Source organism: Melopsittacus undulatus, chromosome 1 (genome assembly GCF_012275295.1).
Source record: "Melopsittacus undulatus isolate bMelUnd1 chromosome 1, bMelUnd1.mat.Z, whole genome shotgun sequence".
Classification (NCBI taxonomy): Eukaryota; Metazoa; Chordata; class Aves; order Psittaciformes; family Psittaculidae; genus Melopsittacus; species Melopsittacus undulatus.
The window spans coordinates 64491205-64508274 of record NC_047527.1 but is presented as its reverse complement, the minus strand read 5'-3'; the positions used below and the strand labels follow the sequence as shown (position 1 = coordinate 64508274).

Here is a 17070-nt window from a genome sequence, read left to right as displayed (position 1 = left end):
GACAACTGCACTCATAACTTCAAGAAAAGCAAGGGCCCTCAAGAATTAAAACGCCAGTCCTAGAGATCTATAACTTCTATAATATCCTAAAGCCATTACAAACATTTCAATGGAGTTGCCAGTGGATTCTAATAATCCTGTGTGAAAATGACGCATAGTAGAGGAGACCAACTTATTTATGTGCCTCTGAACAGTGAGATATTGTGACAAGTTTGCTGTAGGTTCTGAAAATTACTGCAGTCTCAGCTTTGAATGTCTTAAACATTTTTAATATCATTGTGAGGTCTGAAATTTTCTGAAGTCAATAGGCCATTCTCACTCTAACACATCCGAGGCTACTCTTAGATTCTGGACCTGGTGTATTTTCCTGGAAGCACAAGAGAGACATCAGACCCAAACATTTCTGGCACCAAGAAATAGGAGTTCAGGTGAGGGTAAACTGCCACAGTGCCAGCAGCTTGTGCGATCTGTGCATAAAGCTGCTTCTCTTCAGCAGACCTCCAAAAATCATGCGGGTAGGGGAGAAATAAAAAATACATCTAAATGAGGATCCCCGCCCTCTAAGACAGAGGGTTGCCTCCGCCGCCCCTTTCCCCGCCTGATCTCTTGCACAACCCCAAACCCCGCACGTCGACTCTCTTCCAGAGGGCTTTCTCCGCGCAGTCCCACGACCCGAGCCCCGCTGCGCTGGCACGTAGCTGAGCGCTGCGCAAGCTGTCTTGCAGCTGGCTGAAGACTTGAGCCCGCCCGCCTGCAACAAAGCAGTCAACTGCACCGAGTCCAGCTTAATTCCAAACGCCGACGTCGGAAGCGCTGCAGGAGCGGGCGGCTGAGCGAAGCCCGGCCCCGGGAGTCCCGGAAGGTGCGAGCCCCGCACCTCTGCTGGGAGACCGGCGGGTCATCTGTCTGGCCGCGGGGGCTGAAGTGGGAGAATTCCCTGCCGAGCAGGAGGGTTCGGTGTTTGGAAGCGTGGGTACATCTCCAGATATGTGTGTCCGATGCATCTGTGTACCCAGGGGGTAATTAGAGGTGCTGCAGGTCTGCCCCAGTGGGAGCTTAAGTGCCACCTATTAAGGTCCCCCAAACACGGCTTTGGCTCAGACTGATTCCTCAATATCCCTGAAACTCAGCTTTAAGCTTGCTTCTTCTTCTACCCTCCCTGCCCACGGCTTAAGCATACACGCTCTTCCCTTTCCCCCTTGCTGGTGCTTCGTAAGCAGAAATGTTTGGTAGGTTCTGACCTACCAAACGAAAGTTAGGAAGAAATGTTCCTTTCCTTTTTTGGCATACTCTGATCACCTTCGTCACGTCCAAAGACGTGTTAATGCCTATTCCCTACTCTTGACAGTGATCTGCCTGGTGCCAGAGCATCACTGCGGAGTGGGGATAGAGAGGTCCAGGCCTCGCCGGTGGCCTCGTTATGCTCGGGGGAAAGAGGAGAATGAACCGAAGGTTCTGGGTCAGATCGACACATAGCCGCACAGTGGTAACTTCTAGAGGTTCCACTGTCAAACACTGTAAAAGAGTTCCCAGCTCAGAAGAAAAACACCCAAAGAAAATAAATAAATAAATAAATAATATACCCAAAGTAAAATTTTAAAAAAGGAAATTTTTTTTTCTTAGTGTTTCTGCAGTTGAATACACCAAGGAAAGCTTCCCACTACTGCATTACAAAATAGCTGCGCTTTTTTTTAATTTTTTTTTTTTGAGGCAGATAATACCCGTGCTGTGGTGCTTGCAGATGACTCTCCTGACAAGTGTTGCAGTTCAGCACTGTGTGTGCGCCTTGTATCTTGGAGACAAACAATGCGGTAGCTGGAAAACTTGGGAACCGAGGAGAAAGGTCAAGAGTAGAAGCTGGTCAGTTTTTTTTGCCTTGGCCGAAGAAACATAAATAATCAAAGGACAGCCATTAGCTGTACTGTCCATAAGGCTGCGGGGAAAGGGAGAAAGTAAAAATAATTAAAAGCAAAGAAAGAAGATTAGGGGTTTGCAGCCTGATCCTCCCCGCTTTGACACCTTCCCGGCCAGGACCTCTTCCATGCACGACGCTGCGAGGAGGGACAGCAGCCCTGGGGAGCAGCTCCGCGAGTAGCGGCTGCCTGGCAGTGTGCGGGGCGCGGAGCGGCGCGTAGACTCTCTCCCTGCCGCAGCCGGGTGGCCTCTCAACCGCTTTCGAGTCTCTCCGACACCGCCGTTTCTCGTCGAAATTTACCCTGCAGAGCCTCCAGTGTCCTGTGTCTCCGCCCCTGACATCCCACCCTCCGCTCCCGCCGCACGGTGCGGCGCGGTGGGTCGCGTTACTTACGCGAGTCGGGGGCGGAGGGGGCTCTCTGCGGGGAGGCAAAGGGACGGGGTGGATGGGAGCCCTGATTTGGGAGAAACAAAGAGTTAAAATATAAAACCATATTTTTTTTAAATATTAATGTTCTTATAACGGAAGTTCTTATCAGTGGGTTGCACTGTACTTGGCAAACAAGCCGTTTTACCTTTTAAACAAATAATTCATTAGGTAATTAAATTCAAGTGAGATTACTCTAATTAAATATACACTGCTGTTGAATCATAATTTCTATGTGGCCTAGTTAAAGATGAACGATCTCTTATTCCTGGGAAAAAAAAAAAAAAAAAAAAAAAAAGCTTTAAAAGAATTCCCTAGTGACTGGAATAATAGATTTATACACCACCGTACAGAGGTCATTTCAAGAAAGAAGAGACACCAAACACAACATAAAGGGACTTTTCATGTCTGGAGATACTAGAATTTCAGGTTTTATTGCCACGAGTTCTATTAAAAGACTTTGTGGAACCTAGGAGGAAATCAAAATTATCTTTCAAAAGGCGATAAGTTATATAAATATGTGCACAAACAGAAATGTGTCTCTGAAGGTATTAGTTCTGCATAATTTCAGATGAGTAGCTACTAGGCCTCAAAGGAAACAGTGCATCTTGAAATGCTCTGAAGGCTTACGCTGGCCAAAATAAGGCAGGACTTTAGCAAAATTAGAAGTAACTTTGTAGCCAACGATGTGCTGTATGTCCTGGTTCCCTTTAATAGCATTAGGCGTTCAAACCATAAAGACTAATCTGGAGAGTAGAAGTTCCTGCTCTCTGCTTTGATCTCCTTCCTCTTGGCTGTTTAAAGCTGACAGTTTGGCTGAATGGCATTCACTGCTTTCATTTGTAAGACATGAGTTTCCTAGTGTTCCAGAGCTAGCAGCTACACCTGTACTGCAGGAATTTACATTGCATTGCTCCAGGATGGCATTGATTTGGGACGGGTGAAATACAAACACAAACTAATTAAAAACTGCATAATGCAGCCCTACAGGAACAAGACAGAAAAACAAATAAATACAACTGCAGCTGGCACGGCAATTGTGCCTCTGCCCCCGAGCAACAGTCTGGTGACATAAAATTGTAAACCTTAAAAATCTCACATAATTGCTGTTGATCATTTTGGAGACAAAATGGAAATTATTTTGTTAATTAAGTTCAGACCCATAAAATATTCATAGATAGGTTGATAGACAGACAGACAGATAAATGCAGAGAGAGGCAGATGATTCATTCTATAGATGTGTGAGCTTGTTCATATAGGCCCGTGTGCACAGCTTTAACAATTCATTTGCAAAAGCGCTATGGCAGACAGCATCTGTGTATTCACATTGCTATCAGAAATAAATGTAAGTTGCAACTGAGGTGGACTGATAAAGGATAAATAAAAAGTCACTACTAGGTTATCGGGGGAAAAAATCATTTCTCTTAATTTAATAAAAAAAAAAGAGAGAGAGAAAGAGAGACATGACCATAATTTCTTTTTCAAATGCTCTTTCTCTGCCTGAATAAAATAATATTCGTAAACGCCCTATTAGCTGTTACCTCGAGTACAGTCAAACTCTGTATCTGCTCAGGCTTTAATTCCTTCTTGTGTTATAGATGTATACATATTCACGTTTAGGGAATCGACCAGGTATACCTGACTTCAACTTTGTGTTTATTTGGACAAGCCAACCTATTCGTTTGCACGGTCAGAGGTCTGAAGCCTGCTGTTGCTGTGAATTAAATTTGGAAAGAAAGAGTAAGATTTTATTTTATTTTTTTAATATATTTACCTTGTTTTAACAGAAATGTTCCTCGGGTTCGACGTGAAGGGGAGGAGGGGGGAATCTGGTGCTCCAGAGCTACATCACCTCTCCGCTATAATTGTTTGACACATGCCCTGTTGTCACAAAGTGGGGTTGTTTCCCAGACCCTGCTGGAAAAAAGGTGCAAAGTAATAATGAGTGTTTAACAAGGCTCATAAATCAGGGCTGATGAGAAGAGCTCAGGACGGACGGGCGCACGGAGGCAACGGGGCCTGGCGGCGGGTGGCCGGCGGGAGGAAACAAGCTTCAAGGTCCTGCACCCCAGAAAAAGTACGTGTCGTCAAATTAAACACGGCCCGATACCACATCAAATATAATACACTTAATGAAAACTCAGTCAACTGATCCAAATAGTCGACAGTCAGTGAATAATTAGAACCTAGGCGAGATATATGAAATTAATGGATTCAGTCCTGCACAGATGTATCATTAAAATGTATAGGATTGATACTTAACATGGTAGGGCTATTTTAAACTTACACATTAAAAAAAGACACGGAAGAGAGAGAGAGGAAAAAAAAAAAAGAAAAAAAAGAAAAAAAAAGCAATGAAACTACCTGCTGAGAACAGCCAGAAAATTAGCAACATACGGATAATCTATTTTTTGTCACTCCCCTCCAGTCCATCCCCCGCACGCATTCTTTCCACAGGAAAGAAAATTGAAACAGACTATTAACTGAAGAGTTCATCTTAAATTTCGTCGTCTGTTACCGGTGCGAGCTGAAAATCAGGAGAGGATTTGCAAAAGAAGTCGTTACCAGGATGTCTCAAAGCAGTTACAGAATTAGATGAAAACTTTGCTTCCCAAGCTACAAACAAGGTGCTTTAGTCATTAAGCCGCCCTTTCTTGCGGTAGATCTTTTTATCAATGCTGCATAACCCCCGAATCTGACTAGCAGGTCCGTAGACGCGCGTTTACGTGCAGGGGCGCCGCGCAAACGCGCGTATCTCCGTGGCAATTACACGGGTGAACCGTGGACTAGTAAATATGTGAACTCCACTCTCAGCCTGTGCTCTGCTTAGTATCCCATTCTCCCCATAGCTAGGTGTCTCCTTTCAACATCTCTGTCATCTCCATCTGAAGATATTTTCAGCGGTTTATCACTGCCATCTCCAGCCCTGCACATTTGCAGCAGGTTATCACAATTGCCAGTCCCCCCGGCTGATGTTTTGCTGATTACCATCAGTGCCCTCAGATATTTGGTGCGGATTCCCAGCACTGCAATATCCACTCTTAGGACATCTGGAGCAGATCAAAATCACTGACTTCATTTTTTCAGTAGAGTCAGTGTTAAAGCTTCACATATCCACTTCGCAGGCAGACCCTTCATTCAGTCAGCTCCCGCAGAACCAGCCTTCAGTTAAAATTCGGCCAAGCAGCGACCCCTATGTCTGGATTTGCATTTCTTATCGGACCCCTATCTAAACTGATTTGTTAATAATAAAGAGAAGATCTCTTGGCGGTGAATGCATTGCCCTAAGAAAACTGGACGGATCACCGTCTTAGCAAACTCATTCTCAAAGAAAGGAGGAGTTGATACGTCTAATGATCTTTGAATTATAGGAGCTTGGCCATTTAGGTTGATTTACTTTAAACAGTATACAATTTATTTTAAGCGATTACCTTAGGTATAATCACGTTATACCCGTGGCTGCTATAGATTTCTCTCCCTCCTGTTTTAAGATGTGCATCCGCTTTCCATAGGGAAGATGGCTCTGCTTTTCACCCTGAGCCCAAACCCTTTTTTACTACGTGACTGTTTATCTTCTTTTAAAAGGTCGTTCGCCTAATGAGTTGGCACCGCACTCCTTTTTGTTAGGTTTTTCCGAAAGTTAAGGAGGTATTCGAGCAACTAAAGCTCAGGAGGAAAAAAAAAAAAAAAAAGGAAAAAGAGGAGTAAAAATATTTTTTCCCTGCCTTATGCTTAAAATTACCTTACAAAAAATCACAACATTAGTTTTTTCCATCTCTTAACTTTCAAGCTAATATATGGATAATGGGTCTGATCACACCAACCTTTTTGACTGTTTAGGTCTTGGGTTTAGGGAAAGATTTTCCTGGTGCTTCTGGCAGCTGCTGCTGATGTTTGTAATTTTCCGTACAGTTTCGTTCTTTTCGCACTTTTGTTATTAAGCTCCTGCTATAGGTCTTGTATGGGGGAAATAAACCCGGAATCTCCCAGACCTTCACTAAACTGATTTTCAAGCTAAGTAGCTTAGTGTAGCAGCTCTGGTCCCAGCTTACTTGCACAAGGGGGGAGTGTGGTGTGTGTGTGTGGAAATTAAAAGGGGCTTTGAAAGGTTGCCTACAGAAGTGACTTAATAAACCATCAGAAAAATGAGCAATGTTCAACGCAGGAGCAGGAATCGTGTGGTAAGGGATTGGCATTTACTGATCAGAACTGTGCATAATTAATGGCGTTCACAGGACCCTGCTCATCCTTGAGCCGGGAACTTTGCAGATAAGGAACAAAGCTCTCCTCCGAGTCTTGCAACTTTGACCCTCCTCGGTGGGTTTTTCTTTTCTTTTCTTTTCTTTTCTTTTCTTTTCTTTTCTTTTCTTTTCTTTTCTTTTCTTTTCTTTTCTTTTCTTTTCTTTTCTTTTCTTTTCTTTTCTTTTCTTTTCTTTTCTTTTCTTTTCTTTTCTTTTCTTTTCTTTTCTTTTCTTTTTTCTTTTTTTCCTTTCTTTTTTTTTCTTTTCCTTTTCTTTCCTTTCTTTTTCATTTTCCTTTCTTTTCCTTTTCTTTCCTTTCTTTTTCATTTTCCTTTCTTTTCCTTTCCTTTTTTCTTCTTGTTCCCCCCCTTTTTTTTTATTCCTTCCTCCCTCTCCTCTCCCCCCCCTTCAAATCACCACTGCAGGTAACGTGCACTTTGCATTTATTTGCTCTATTTCCATACAAGGTGAAGAACAGCAAATTTCTCCCCGAAATGATGCTGGGCAGATAGAAAAGCAAGTGGGAGTTTTCTTTTCTTTTTCTTTTTCCTTTATTTCTTTCCTTTCTTCCCCCTCTCTCCCTGAACCGATCTGAGCGGGATGGGGGAGGGGATGAATCACATTTCTTAAGCCTTCAAGTGGAAACCTTTTCTGGATACACATTCCACTCAGATCTAAAGCGCTAAGAAGATTTCGGCAGCGTCGGTGCCTTATCCCACCTTTATTTACCTGCAGCCCTTGTAATGTGACACTTCCATTCGCAAAACACCGCAGCAATTTTCAAGCCCCACTCAGCTTTGTCACGGCGGTGCATTTTTGTCTGAGGGTCGTTCTTCTGCTTTGAGGGTGAAATTTTGGAGCGGGGGGGGTAAGGGGGTAGAAGATCCTCCTCTCTCTCTTAGACATAGGAAGGGGAAAGCTCGCTGCTTCCAACTGATAGGGGAAGGAAGTTCAACCAACTCTCTGAGACGAAGCGATTCCCCTGAGTGCGGGGAGGGGAGGGCTGGCTGTGGTTAGGGGCATTCACAGGAAGGGAGGTATCTCCCCCCGCTCCCGTGGTGGCCAGTCCCCGGCGGGACCCGTGGTGTCCGGCTGGACCCGTGGCTGCAAGCGCAGAGAGGGGGCGCGAAGTCCCATAGACCTTAGGAGGTGGCTGTAGCCCTGGGCTAGGGAGAAGGAGAGACACCCGTGCCCCCCCCCCCCCCCAGCCTTCTTCCCTCCCGTCTCTGTTCCCCTCCACACACTCGCACCCCGAAAAGCAGCAGGCCTTCACGTCTGCGGCCCCTTCCACGCAGCTCCGCGCCGTCCCTAGAGGAAGAACTCGGGGGCCCCGACCGCCCCTTCAGCACAAAGACGGAGCTCCCTGTCGGCGGGGACGGCAGAGGCGAGCCCTGGGTTGGGCTGGGCTGGGGGAGGCCACTCCGCTCCCCTCCGCGGGGCCGTTCCGCTGGGGCCGGACGGTGGGGCAGAGCGGCCCCCAGGGGCTGGGAAGGTCGGGGCGCGAAACCCCCAGCTCTGAGCTAGCCGTTTCCTCCAATTGGGGGGGAGGGGGGGGGGGGTGTGAAGGGGGAGTCTGGGAAGGCCCCTACAGCCGTAGGAAAAGGAAAGTTTGCGGTGCCGGCCGGGCGGTGCGAGGCTCTGCCAGCTCCGGCGGGGTACGGGCTTCTCCACGTCGGAGAAGAGGGCAATACAGCGGGCGGGTCACAATGGTGATGACTCCTTTCCCTCGAGGCTTTCAAGTCCTTCGGACCCTCTCCGAAGAGTCCTTTGTCTCCCGCTGCACCTTCCAACCCACTCCAATGGGAAAAGAGGAAGAAGAAAGGTCAAAAAAAATCCCTCCCTCTGATTATTGTTCTTAATGATGATAATGGCAACAGCTAGTTTTGGTGGTCCCCCTCCCTGTCCGTCCCCCACTCCGCGACCCCGCTTTTCCTTTGGTCCCTGCTGGCACGGGGGGATGAAAGTTTTGACGATATAGAAGCTACTCAGCTCAGCCCCACTCCAGCTCGGGGCGAGGGCTGGGGGTCTTCTGTACCCCTCGGCATACGTGTCGCCGCTGTTGATTTGCGGGATTATTTATTGTTAATATTCCGAGAACCGTCGCGATGCCTCTGATAATTGCCCCTGAGTGTCAATCTGTCGGCAGGGCATGAGGAAGAGAAGGGGGGGGGGGTTGGTGTTAGGGAAAAGGGGGGAGGGAAGGTCGCTGCGAATCCTTTTTTTTTTCCCCTTCCTTTTTTATTATTCTTTTTTTTTTAGTAAAGATTCTTTAGGGAAGAACTGCCAGGAATGAGCCTCATGACTTTCAGCGAAGTTGTGTGTGTGTTCTCTTGTGTGTGGCGTTTGTGGGTTGCTGTAGATAGATAAGACACAGTTTCTTTATTTCTTTATTTACCTTTTCTTTTTGCTTCTTTTTTTTTATGGTAAATTGTTACAAATCGCCTGGCTGCAAACCCGGCTTTTTCTCTCACGGCCACTCTCGTTTGTTCCATAGTCCAACGACGACAAGGGGGACTCAATGTTAAAGGTGGAAAAAGAAAAAAACCCAACAAAACACAACCAAACCCAAAAACAAAACAAGGCAGCAACACAGTTGTTTTTGTTAAAAGGGGACACACTAAGGCTGCGAAACAGCAAAACCCCAATGTTGGACAGCTGTAAAATCGTGTAGACAGGTTGTCATACAGCAGTGGGGGCTTTTCTGAAAGGAGCCCATTGCTAAACATTAAATACACACACAGCACAGCACAGCAGCTGCGCGGACACACGCGCACACACGCACACACACGCACACGCAGGCACGGAGGAAAGTGGCCCAGGCTAGGCTGTGCACCACGTGCTGCACCCAGGGGGGGCGGGAAGGGGGGGAGCGGGGCGGAGCTTGCAGCTCAAGTGGGTGCCAATCAAAACATCAACTTCAAATTGTATCTGAAAGATCAGCCTAGGACCTAAGGGCAGACACATCAGTTGGAGCTCAATTGTTGATCAGATCACATCTAAGGGATTTAGGAGCACAGAAGAGCCGAGATTTGAGGAAAGACACCCCACTGAATCCTTCCACACTCCTCCTCCTCCTCCATCCCTAGGTTGCAATATATCTCTGACAGAAAGAAATCAGAAAGAAAAAAGAAAATTATCGGCTCGATTTTTATTCTCTCGCCCTGCCTGACTCCAGTACAGAGAGGGGAGGGGGGGAGGAAACAAGAGAGAGAGAGATCCAGAGAAGCTCGGGTTTGCTCCGCTCCCCTCCCCGGCTGTTCAGGCTCCCTCCTCCCCTTCGCCTTTTTTTTTTTTTTTTTTTTTTTGTGTAATTCCTCCCCCTCCCTCCCCCTATTTTTTTCATATTTCTGCCGCTTCTGCCGCCGCCTCCAGTGCCGCTGCCGCTGTGCCCGCTCCCCGGAGATGTCCTTCCCCCAGCTGGGCTACCCGCAGTACCTCAGCGCCAGCCAGGCGGTGTACGGGAGCGACCGGCCCGGGGTGCTGGCCGCCGCCGCAGCAGCCGCCGCCGCCGCAGCAGCCGCTTCGGGCCGGCCCGCTGGCGCCGATCTGGGCAGCGGCTCGGCCGCTGTCACCTCCGTGCTGGGTATGTACGCCAGCCCCTACAGCGCCCCCAACTACAGCGCCTTCCTGCCCTACACCGCTGACCTCGGCCTCTTCTCCCAAATGGTGAGTGACTTTGTGAGCGAGCACCGCGCTTCTCCCCGCTCCCGCGGACCGCGCAGAGAGAGGGGCCAGGGCGGGCGGAGGCCGCTGGGCTGGGGCGGGGGGGCGACGGGCAGCCGCTGCCGCGGTAGCTGATTCCGCCCTGCGCGGGGTCCTCCGCGGAGCGGGGAGCGAGGGCGTCGGTGGGAATGCTAGGGAGAGGGGCCGGGACGGCGGCAGCGGGCTCCGTCTGCAGGCGCAGCCCCTCAGTCCCTTCGCTCCAGCCGGGCAAAACTCCTCCGAGTTTTAATTCTGGCGGTGAAATGGCTGAGCAGGACTCCTTGCCTCCGTGATGTTAGCTTTCCCCAGCAACTCGGCTTTTCCCCCCCTTCCTTGTCGTTATTGGCGCTGGTGTTGACGGTCCCGTTGTTGCAGCTGGCTTTTCAGAGAGCTCCTCTTTCCGCCTCGTTCTTTTCTCTGCCGCCGAGCTATGAACAGGTTCCGTCAGAAAGGCCAAAGTGCAGTGTCGGTAGCTGGTCCCCCCGCTTATTTCAAGAAATTTTCCCTAAGCTTTATAAATGGCCTGTTTCTGTTCCCTGAACTTTTCGTACTCTGATTACGGCGAGTACCATAGACGGGATTTACATCAGGCGAAGGAGGGCATCTACACCCCGGTATCTGCATCGGAGCAGAAAAGCACATTGGTGTTAACTCTAAACCAAATTGCCTCTCCCAGATTGCCCTCAGACGTCTTCCCTCTCCCTTCCCCCCTTTTCTTTAGAATGTAATAGTTACAAAATGAAACATCTGGGGTTTTAACTAACTGTTTTTATATGTGGTGTCGTTGAAACGTTTCCTTTGCTTGACTCTCCCAAATTTCTCGGCGTCGGTACGCTTAGGTTCCACTCTAGTGTCTAAATGACCCTATTTTCTCTCCCCTCCGAATCATAGAAGTGTGAACATTAACAAGTGGGGGCATGCAAGACATAACTTGTGAGAGGTTTTAATACATATATGTCGGGGAGCAGGTAGATACGCTGCTGAACAAGGGTCAGCATCTGAAAACAGACCATTTTGTGCTGCAAACATTTCCCGCGAAGGCACTTTGAACAGCATGCGTTTCCTACTTTTTTAACCTTGATTTTGGAAATGTAGTGAAAGCTGAGACAGAGGTAGCGAGTGATTTACAAGTGGCTTCTTCAAAAGAATTCCCAGAAGATGTTACACAAAAATATCATTTCAGCAACAATAACAAAAGACAGTGGAATAAAGGGAGTGCAGAAACCCCACTCTGTAACACATTACCAAAATCACATCGGGCTTCTCTTTGTGTGTAATCTTCGCTTCTAGAATTAAAATACATGCTTCTTTTCAACTGTTTGACAAAGTTAGATCAGTTTCATCGCAGACATTTGTGAAAAGGTTCATTTTTAAGGCTGACACGAATTTCGCAAGAGCAATACTAAGAATGTATTTCTGGGCTAGGAAAGGAAAAAAAAAAGCGAGATTGTACTAGAAGAAAAAAAAAACAACAAACAAAACCAAAAACCAAACGTTAGCTATTTTGGATCAGTTCCCTTTCCTACTTGCAAATTCTCCTGGTATTTTACCACAGTGATTTGCCATGACGATGATATTTTGAAATAAATTCTACAGTTCAGAGCATTTGTAATTTAAGTGCTAAAATATTAAGTTAATATCTGGGTAATTTGCGGTAATAATGAGGCCTAATGAGGTTGCTAGAAAGATAAAATGTTATTTACCAAAACACCTGATGGGATAATTTGACTTGCTGTGTTTTACTACTGATGATAAAAAGAATATTGATTGCAAATAAATCACCGTCTCTAAATGCTTGTAAACAATTTGTGTTTGCTCTGCCCAGATCAAGGTAAAACTTCGGAGATTAAGTGTCTGCATATCCATATTCTAAAACGTGTGGGTCAGTTTTCATTCCAGAGTTTAAAGGCTTTTCTGAGAGTTAGAAGTTAATGTTTCACACCAGAATATTAGTGTATGATTTGGAGAGGGGAGGGTTAGGGGGGAGTTGGCTTGTGTGTGGAAAATCTCTTACATTATAAGAGCCTTCGTCCTGAAGTTGCGCATTCATCTCCCTAGCCTCGCCTCACGCCAACTCCTTTTAAAGGCAGATCTGGGGCCAAAGAAAAACGCTCTGCGTGCGTCTGTAATATCCTCCGGGATATTTTTTTCAGACAAATGCGAAGCTGTTTGCGGAGAGTAGTCTGTAACTGGGGTGCAGTACCTGCTTTCTCAGCATGATAATTTCGGGGGCACAACAAGCTGTCTCGCGGAGGCGAATGTGAAGTTGCAGCCTTTCCATAGTTTGATTTTATTTGGTTTGCGGAGAAAATAGTCATAGTGCCTGGCAGAGCCCAGTTTAGCCCCTCTCTTTTCCTTTCCCTGAGAGAAGCGGTGGGGGGAGACCATTTGGGAATACCTCTGTCTGATCTAAACGTAAAGAGCCTGGAGCGGGGAGGGCCGAATTTGCCTGGGAAAACCCTTTGCACCGCTCCAAGGCGTACTCCGGCTCCTGGAGTATCCTATTCAGGTCTGTTAGAGACGTTAACGAGATAATTGATGTGCTTTTTCCTCTCCGCTTGTCTGAATGTGTTGCAGGGCTCCCAGTACGAGTTGAAAGATAATCCGGGGGTCCACCCTGCTACCTTTGCTGCTCACACTGCCCCCGGCTATTATCCCTATGGACAGTTCCAGTACGGCGACCCGGGGCGGCCCAAAAACGCCACCCGGGAAAGCACCAGCACCCTCAAGGCCTGGCTCAACGAGCACCGTAAGAACCCCTACCCCACCAAGGGGGAGAAGATCATGCTGGCCATCATCACGAAGATGACCCTCACCCAAGTCTCCACCTGGTTCGCCAATGCCCGTAGGCGGCTCAAGAAGGAGAACAAGGTGACCTGGGGCTCCAGGAGTAAGGACCAAGAAGATGCAAACCTCTTCGGGAGTGACAATGAGGGGGACCCCGAGAAGAACGAAGACGATGAGGAAATCGACCTGGAGAGCATAGATATAGATAAAATCGACGAGAACGATGGGGAGCAGAGCAATGAGGAAGAGGAGGAGAAGCCCGATCTCCTGAGACAAAGCAGTGAAGAGGAGCATTTGGAAAAGGAGAAGGATTTAGCACTGTCGGGGTCTGAAGGGCTGAAACCCAAAGATGCACTGGCCATGGTGAAGGAGGCCTCCGACAACAGCACGCGAATCATCAGTCCCGGGGGACAGAACAATTTACAGATGCCACCTCACAGCAAACCCAAGATTTGGTCTTTGGCAGAAACAGCAACCAGTCCTGATGGGGCCCTGAAATCTTCTCCCCCACCACCCCCTCCTCCCCAGGTTAACCACACTTCTCCACAGATCCAACACCCCGCTTTTCTCCCCAGCCATGGACTCTACACATGCCAGATTGGCAAATTTCACAACTGGACAAATGGGGCTTTCCTCACTCAGAGTTCCCTGCTCAATGTGAGGTCCTTTTTGGGAGTAAATCACCACCACGCTGCTCATCACAATCACCACCTCCAGGCCCAGCAGCAATCTTCTGTTTTAACAGCAACCTTGGGAGCCCTAAGCAGTGAAAAACCTTCAGAGAGGACCAGTCCCAAACACATAGGTAATGAACACATCAGGCATCCACCTCTCCCTCCACCCCCAACACATGCACATGAACTTCTCCTTGAGGAACAGTGTCAGATTCAGCCTTGGTATAACTGATTCTTTTAATGGAGTAACAGACAGTGTACCCTACCTTCTTTTCCTGGAGCATGTTGATCACACACATTAAGCCCATTTCATATGGGCTATTACATTCTCACCGTGTATGCCCATCAAGTAAGATGAGATTGTAGGCATAGTGCCATGGAGCATATTCTTTGAGTTTTGCTTTCCTTCCCTCCTTCTTCCTGATCCCCATCTTCCGGTAACTTCAAGGACATTAAAAAATACGGCAAGGAAAGCTTGCATACTTCTTAAATATTGGAAGTAGGGGATAATGCTGTATGCACACACACATACATATACATACACATACACACGTCTGAACAAGAGGGTGAGAGGTGTGTTCTCTGCACACTGTCCATGTTTTTACTATTCTTATTCTAAAACGGTTCTTTTTTTTTCTTTTCTCCAATTTTTTTTCCCCTTCTGTCTCCTTCTAGAAAGAGAAAATGTACCAAGAACTGAATCCCCACCTCAGCCGCTAAAATCGCCCTTCCAGCCTGTCCGTGACAAGTGAGTTTGTTTGCTTGTTTTCACTGCAGGAATGTTACTTATGTGAAACGGAGTGTTTGAATAATAAAGACTAACTTTAACACCTAATCATCACCTTAGTAATACATACAGACAATAAGAGTAACGCAAAATTTGCTGTAATCTTTCCAAAGTTAAATTGCAATTGTACATAGCCAGCCTGTAACTTCTCTGAAATTTAACAGACCTCAAAGAGCTTGTGTTAATTACACCAGTGACAATGATTTCTGTGCAGTTAACTAATACTAGGATGCTATAGCAATAGACAGGCAATTGTAGGAAAGGATTCTCTTTTTTTTTTTTCTGAAAGATTGTTACTTTTTTTTTTTTTTTCCTCCCTTCCTCCCCCCCTGCAGCTCTTTGGCTCAGCAAGAGGGAACACCGAGAATTTTAACAGCTCTCCCTTCAGCTTGATTAAATGGTTTGGTGAAAAAAATATTACAGAGACTGGGATTAAGGACAGTTAAAAAAAAAAAAAAGAAAAAAAAAAAAAGGAAACGCTATAAACGACTCCCATCAATCTCTTTTTGCAAAGGTGGTGCAAATCCATAAAAGCGATTACACAAATCTGTAGATGGATCCCTTTCTTCATTGTACCATTCCAGATCGTGTTATTCTAACCATTCTTGGATTATTTGTTTGGTAAATGTTCCCATGTGTTTGTGTTTTTTCTGTATATAGAGTGATTTCAGATTGTAAATAACGCGTCAGCAAAACTTGTCTAAATCATATATTTTTGTCTAATAAACTAAATGAAATTATGAGCTCTTTTCAGGTATGCATTCTGTTGCTGCAGATCTTATATTACAAATCTATTCAAACATTTATAATTTGTTTATAAAAAGTCATCTCTTTGCCTTTGGTTAACTGAAGCTTAAAATACCATATCCAAGATTTTAACGACTCTTGTAGCTATTTTGACGGAAACAAGCTGCGAGATTCCCTTTTCATACACGTAAATTTCAGAAGCTGAGTGAAGCTGGCTCTTGAATAGTCCAATTAAAGTAATTTTTTTCAGTTGTGACGCACCAGACATGTTCTGTGGTATCCATTCTTGGATCATAAATAGATCTGATATCCATTTACGTTATAAAATACATTCCTGAAAATGAGAGGGACAAGTTTTTTCTCTGCTCCCAAGTGTATAACTTTGCTGTCCAAAACGGTTCCTAAACTGGATCAAGAGCCTTAATGCTTTGGTATACATTGCGACGGAAGCCGGGGGGAAAAATTGATAGCTTAGGAAACAGAATTCTTTGTAACGATTTACGTTTAAATAAACACAGAGGAAATATGACTGCGAAAGATTTTTCCCTGTGAGACTAAGAACAATCTTAGCAGGAAAAAAAAAAAAAAACCAACAAAACCAAAACCCAAAGAAACCCAAACAAACAAACAAAATCCGTGGCAGCTCTCGCACTTCCCAGAAGAAAGTTCTGATATCCCGATCTGTTGGTTAAACAGAGACCGAGAGAGACGATCTATCGGTTTATAAAGGCATTAATCTTCCAAAGGCGGTCCGTTAAAATGTGTAATATTTTGAGTGTTTACTTCTTTTTTCTCCTAAATGAGAACACTAAATGAGCATTGAGGTGCTAATAAGATACCAGATGGTTGCTGATGGTGGAAAATGGAAAGAAGCAGCTGGGAAAGTCATTAAGAAATAATGTGGTGACGCCCTATCCAAACTGAACCAACCTCAAACCAGGACTTGTCGGAAGCAAGATGAGATTTTCAAATAGAATGTTAATAAAATTCTTGTCACAGATCAGAATATTGATCTTGATTTAGCGGCAAAATCATGGCAGGCAAAGAGGGGTCTCGGTGAATTATCTCTTAGAGATTTGTTGACAAAGTAGTGAAGGCGGTAGGGGTCTACTTTTGGCATTTTCCAAATGGATCAGAGAAACAGATCAGACGAAATAGATTTTGTGCGGGATATCTGAAGGGCTGTCTCTGAGAAGAGATTCATTTTGACATCCTGCGGCTCCTAGTGTAGACCAATTCGTTTGTTTTCTGGCTTCAGTTGGTTTGTTTTTCCTAAATCACGGGCAGTCCCGCCTTGGTAACGGTTCCAACAAAAGAGTATTACAGTTTTAACCAAACCATAGTAACTTAGCTTTCAGTGAGGAGAGGGAAGACATTTTGGTTGGTTGTTTTTTTTTTTTTTTGTTTGTTTTATATTTTTTAATGACAGAAAACAAATGTGGTGGTGGTGGTGAACAAAAAAGACTTCACGCCAGTGAAGCCAAACAGCGCTGGTGTGAACCTGATGGAGTTGGTTTCTCTTTCCTGCCAGTCCAAGGGACATGGCTGCAGATCCGCACCGGCTGCCCCTCGCCCCCCTTGGGTCCGGCTCCCAGACTCCTGACGGGCGGCACAGCCTGTCACAGCAACCAGTCGGTCCCAGCTGACCTTCATGCAGTGTTCTGCAGTGGAGACGGCGCTCAAAAGGCGCGCAGTGATGCTCTGCGAGGCGGAGCGGACGCAGCAGTGCCAAGTCGGTTGGGGCGGGGAGGAGAGTGGATTACTTTGCGGCCTATTAACGTCAGAAGGGAC

At 46.2% G+C, this 17070-nt stretch overlaps 2 protein-coding genes across 2 annotated transcripts; one reads left to right on the top strand and one right to left on the bottom strand.

Annotated features, from left to right (window-relative positions):
* Positions 1-560: 560 nt before the first annotated feature.
* LOC117435905 (putative HTLV-1-related endogenous sequence) lies at positions 561-7719 on the bottom strand. The gene is made up of 3 exons (XM_034060285.1): positions 7610-7719; positions 2020-2369; positions 561-751 (listed from the first exon to the last, which is right to left on the bottom strand). The coding sequence occupies exons 1-3, from the start codon at positions 7717-7719 to the stop codon at positions 561-563; spliced, it is 651 nt and encodes a 216-aa protein (XP_033916176.1).
* A 2222-nt stretch (positions 7720-9941) lies between these two features.
* Positions 9942-15777, top strand: IRX1 (iroquois homeobox 1). The gene is made up of 4 exons (XM_013130139.3): positions 9942-10248; positions 12862-13876; positions 14421-14493; positions 14868-15777. The coding sequence occupies exons 1-4, from the start codon at positions 9985-9987 to the stop codon at positions 14923-14925; spliced, it is 1410 nt and encodes a 469-aa protein (XP_012985593.3). The 5' UTR covers positions 9942-9984; the 3' UTR covers positions 14926-15777.
* Positions 15778-17070: the final 1293 nt, after the last annotated feature.

Coding starts and splice junctions, on each gene's coding strand:
- IRX1 (XM_013130139.3), top strand. CDS start 9,985: ATGTCCTTCCCCCAGCTGGGCTACCCGCAGTACCTCAGCGCCAGCCAG. Junction 13,877..14,420: donor GACCAGTCCCAAACACATAG/GTAATGAACACA, acceptor GTCTCCTTCTAG/AAAGAGAAAATGTACCAAGA. Junction 14,494..14,867: donor TTCCAGCCTGTCCGTGACAA/GTGAGTTTGTTT, acceptor CCCCCCCTGCAG/CTCTTTGGCTCAGCAAGAGG.
- LOC117435905 (XM_034060285.1), bottom strand. CDS start 7,719: ATGGGACTTCGCGCCCCCTCTCTGCGCTTGCAGCCACGGGTCCAGCCG. Junction 2,370..7,609: donor GGGGAGATACCTCCCTTCCT/GTGAATGCCCCT, acceptor CTCCCAAATCAG/GGCTCCCATCCACCCCGTCC. Junction 752..2,019: donor AAGAGGTCCTGGCCGGGAAG/GTGTCAAAGCGG, acceptor GCTTTGTTGCAG/GCGGGCGGGCTCAAGTCTTC.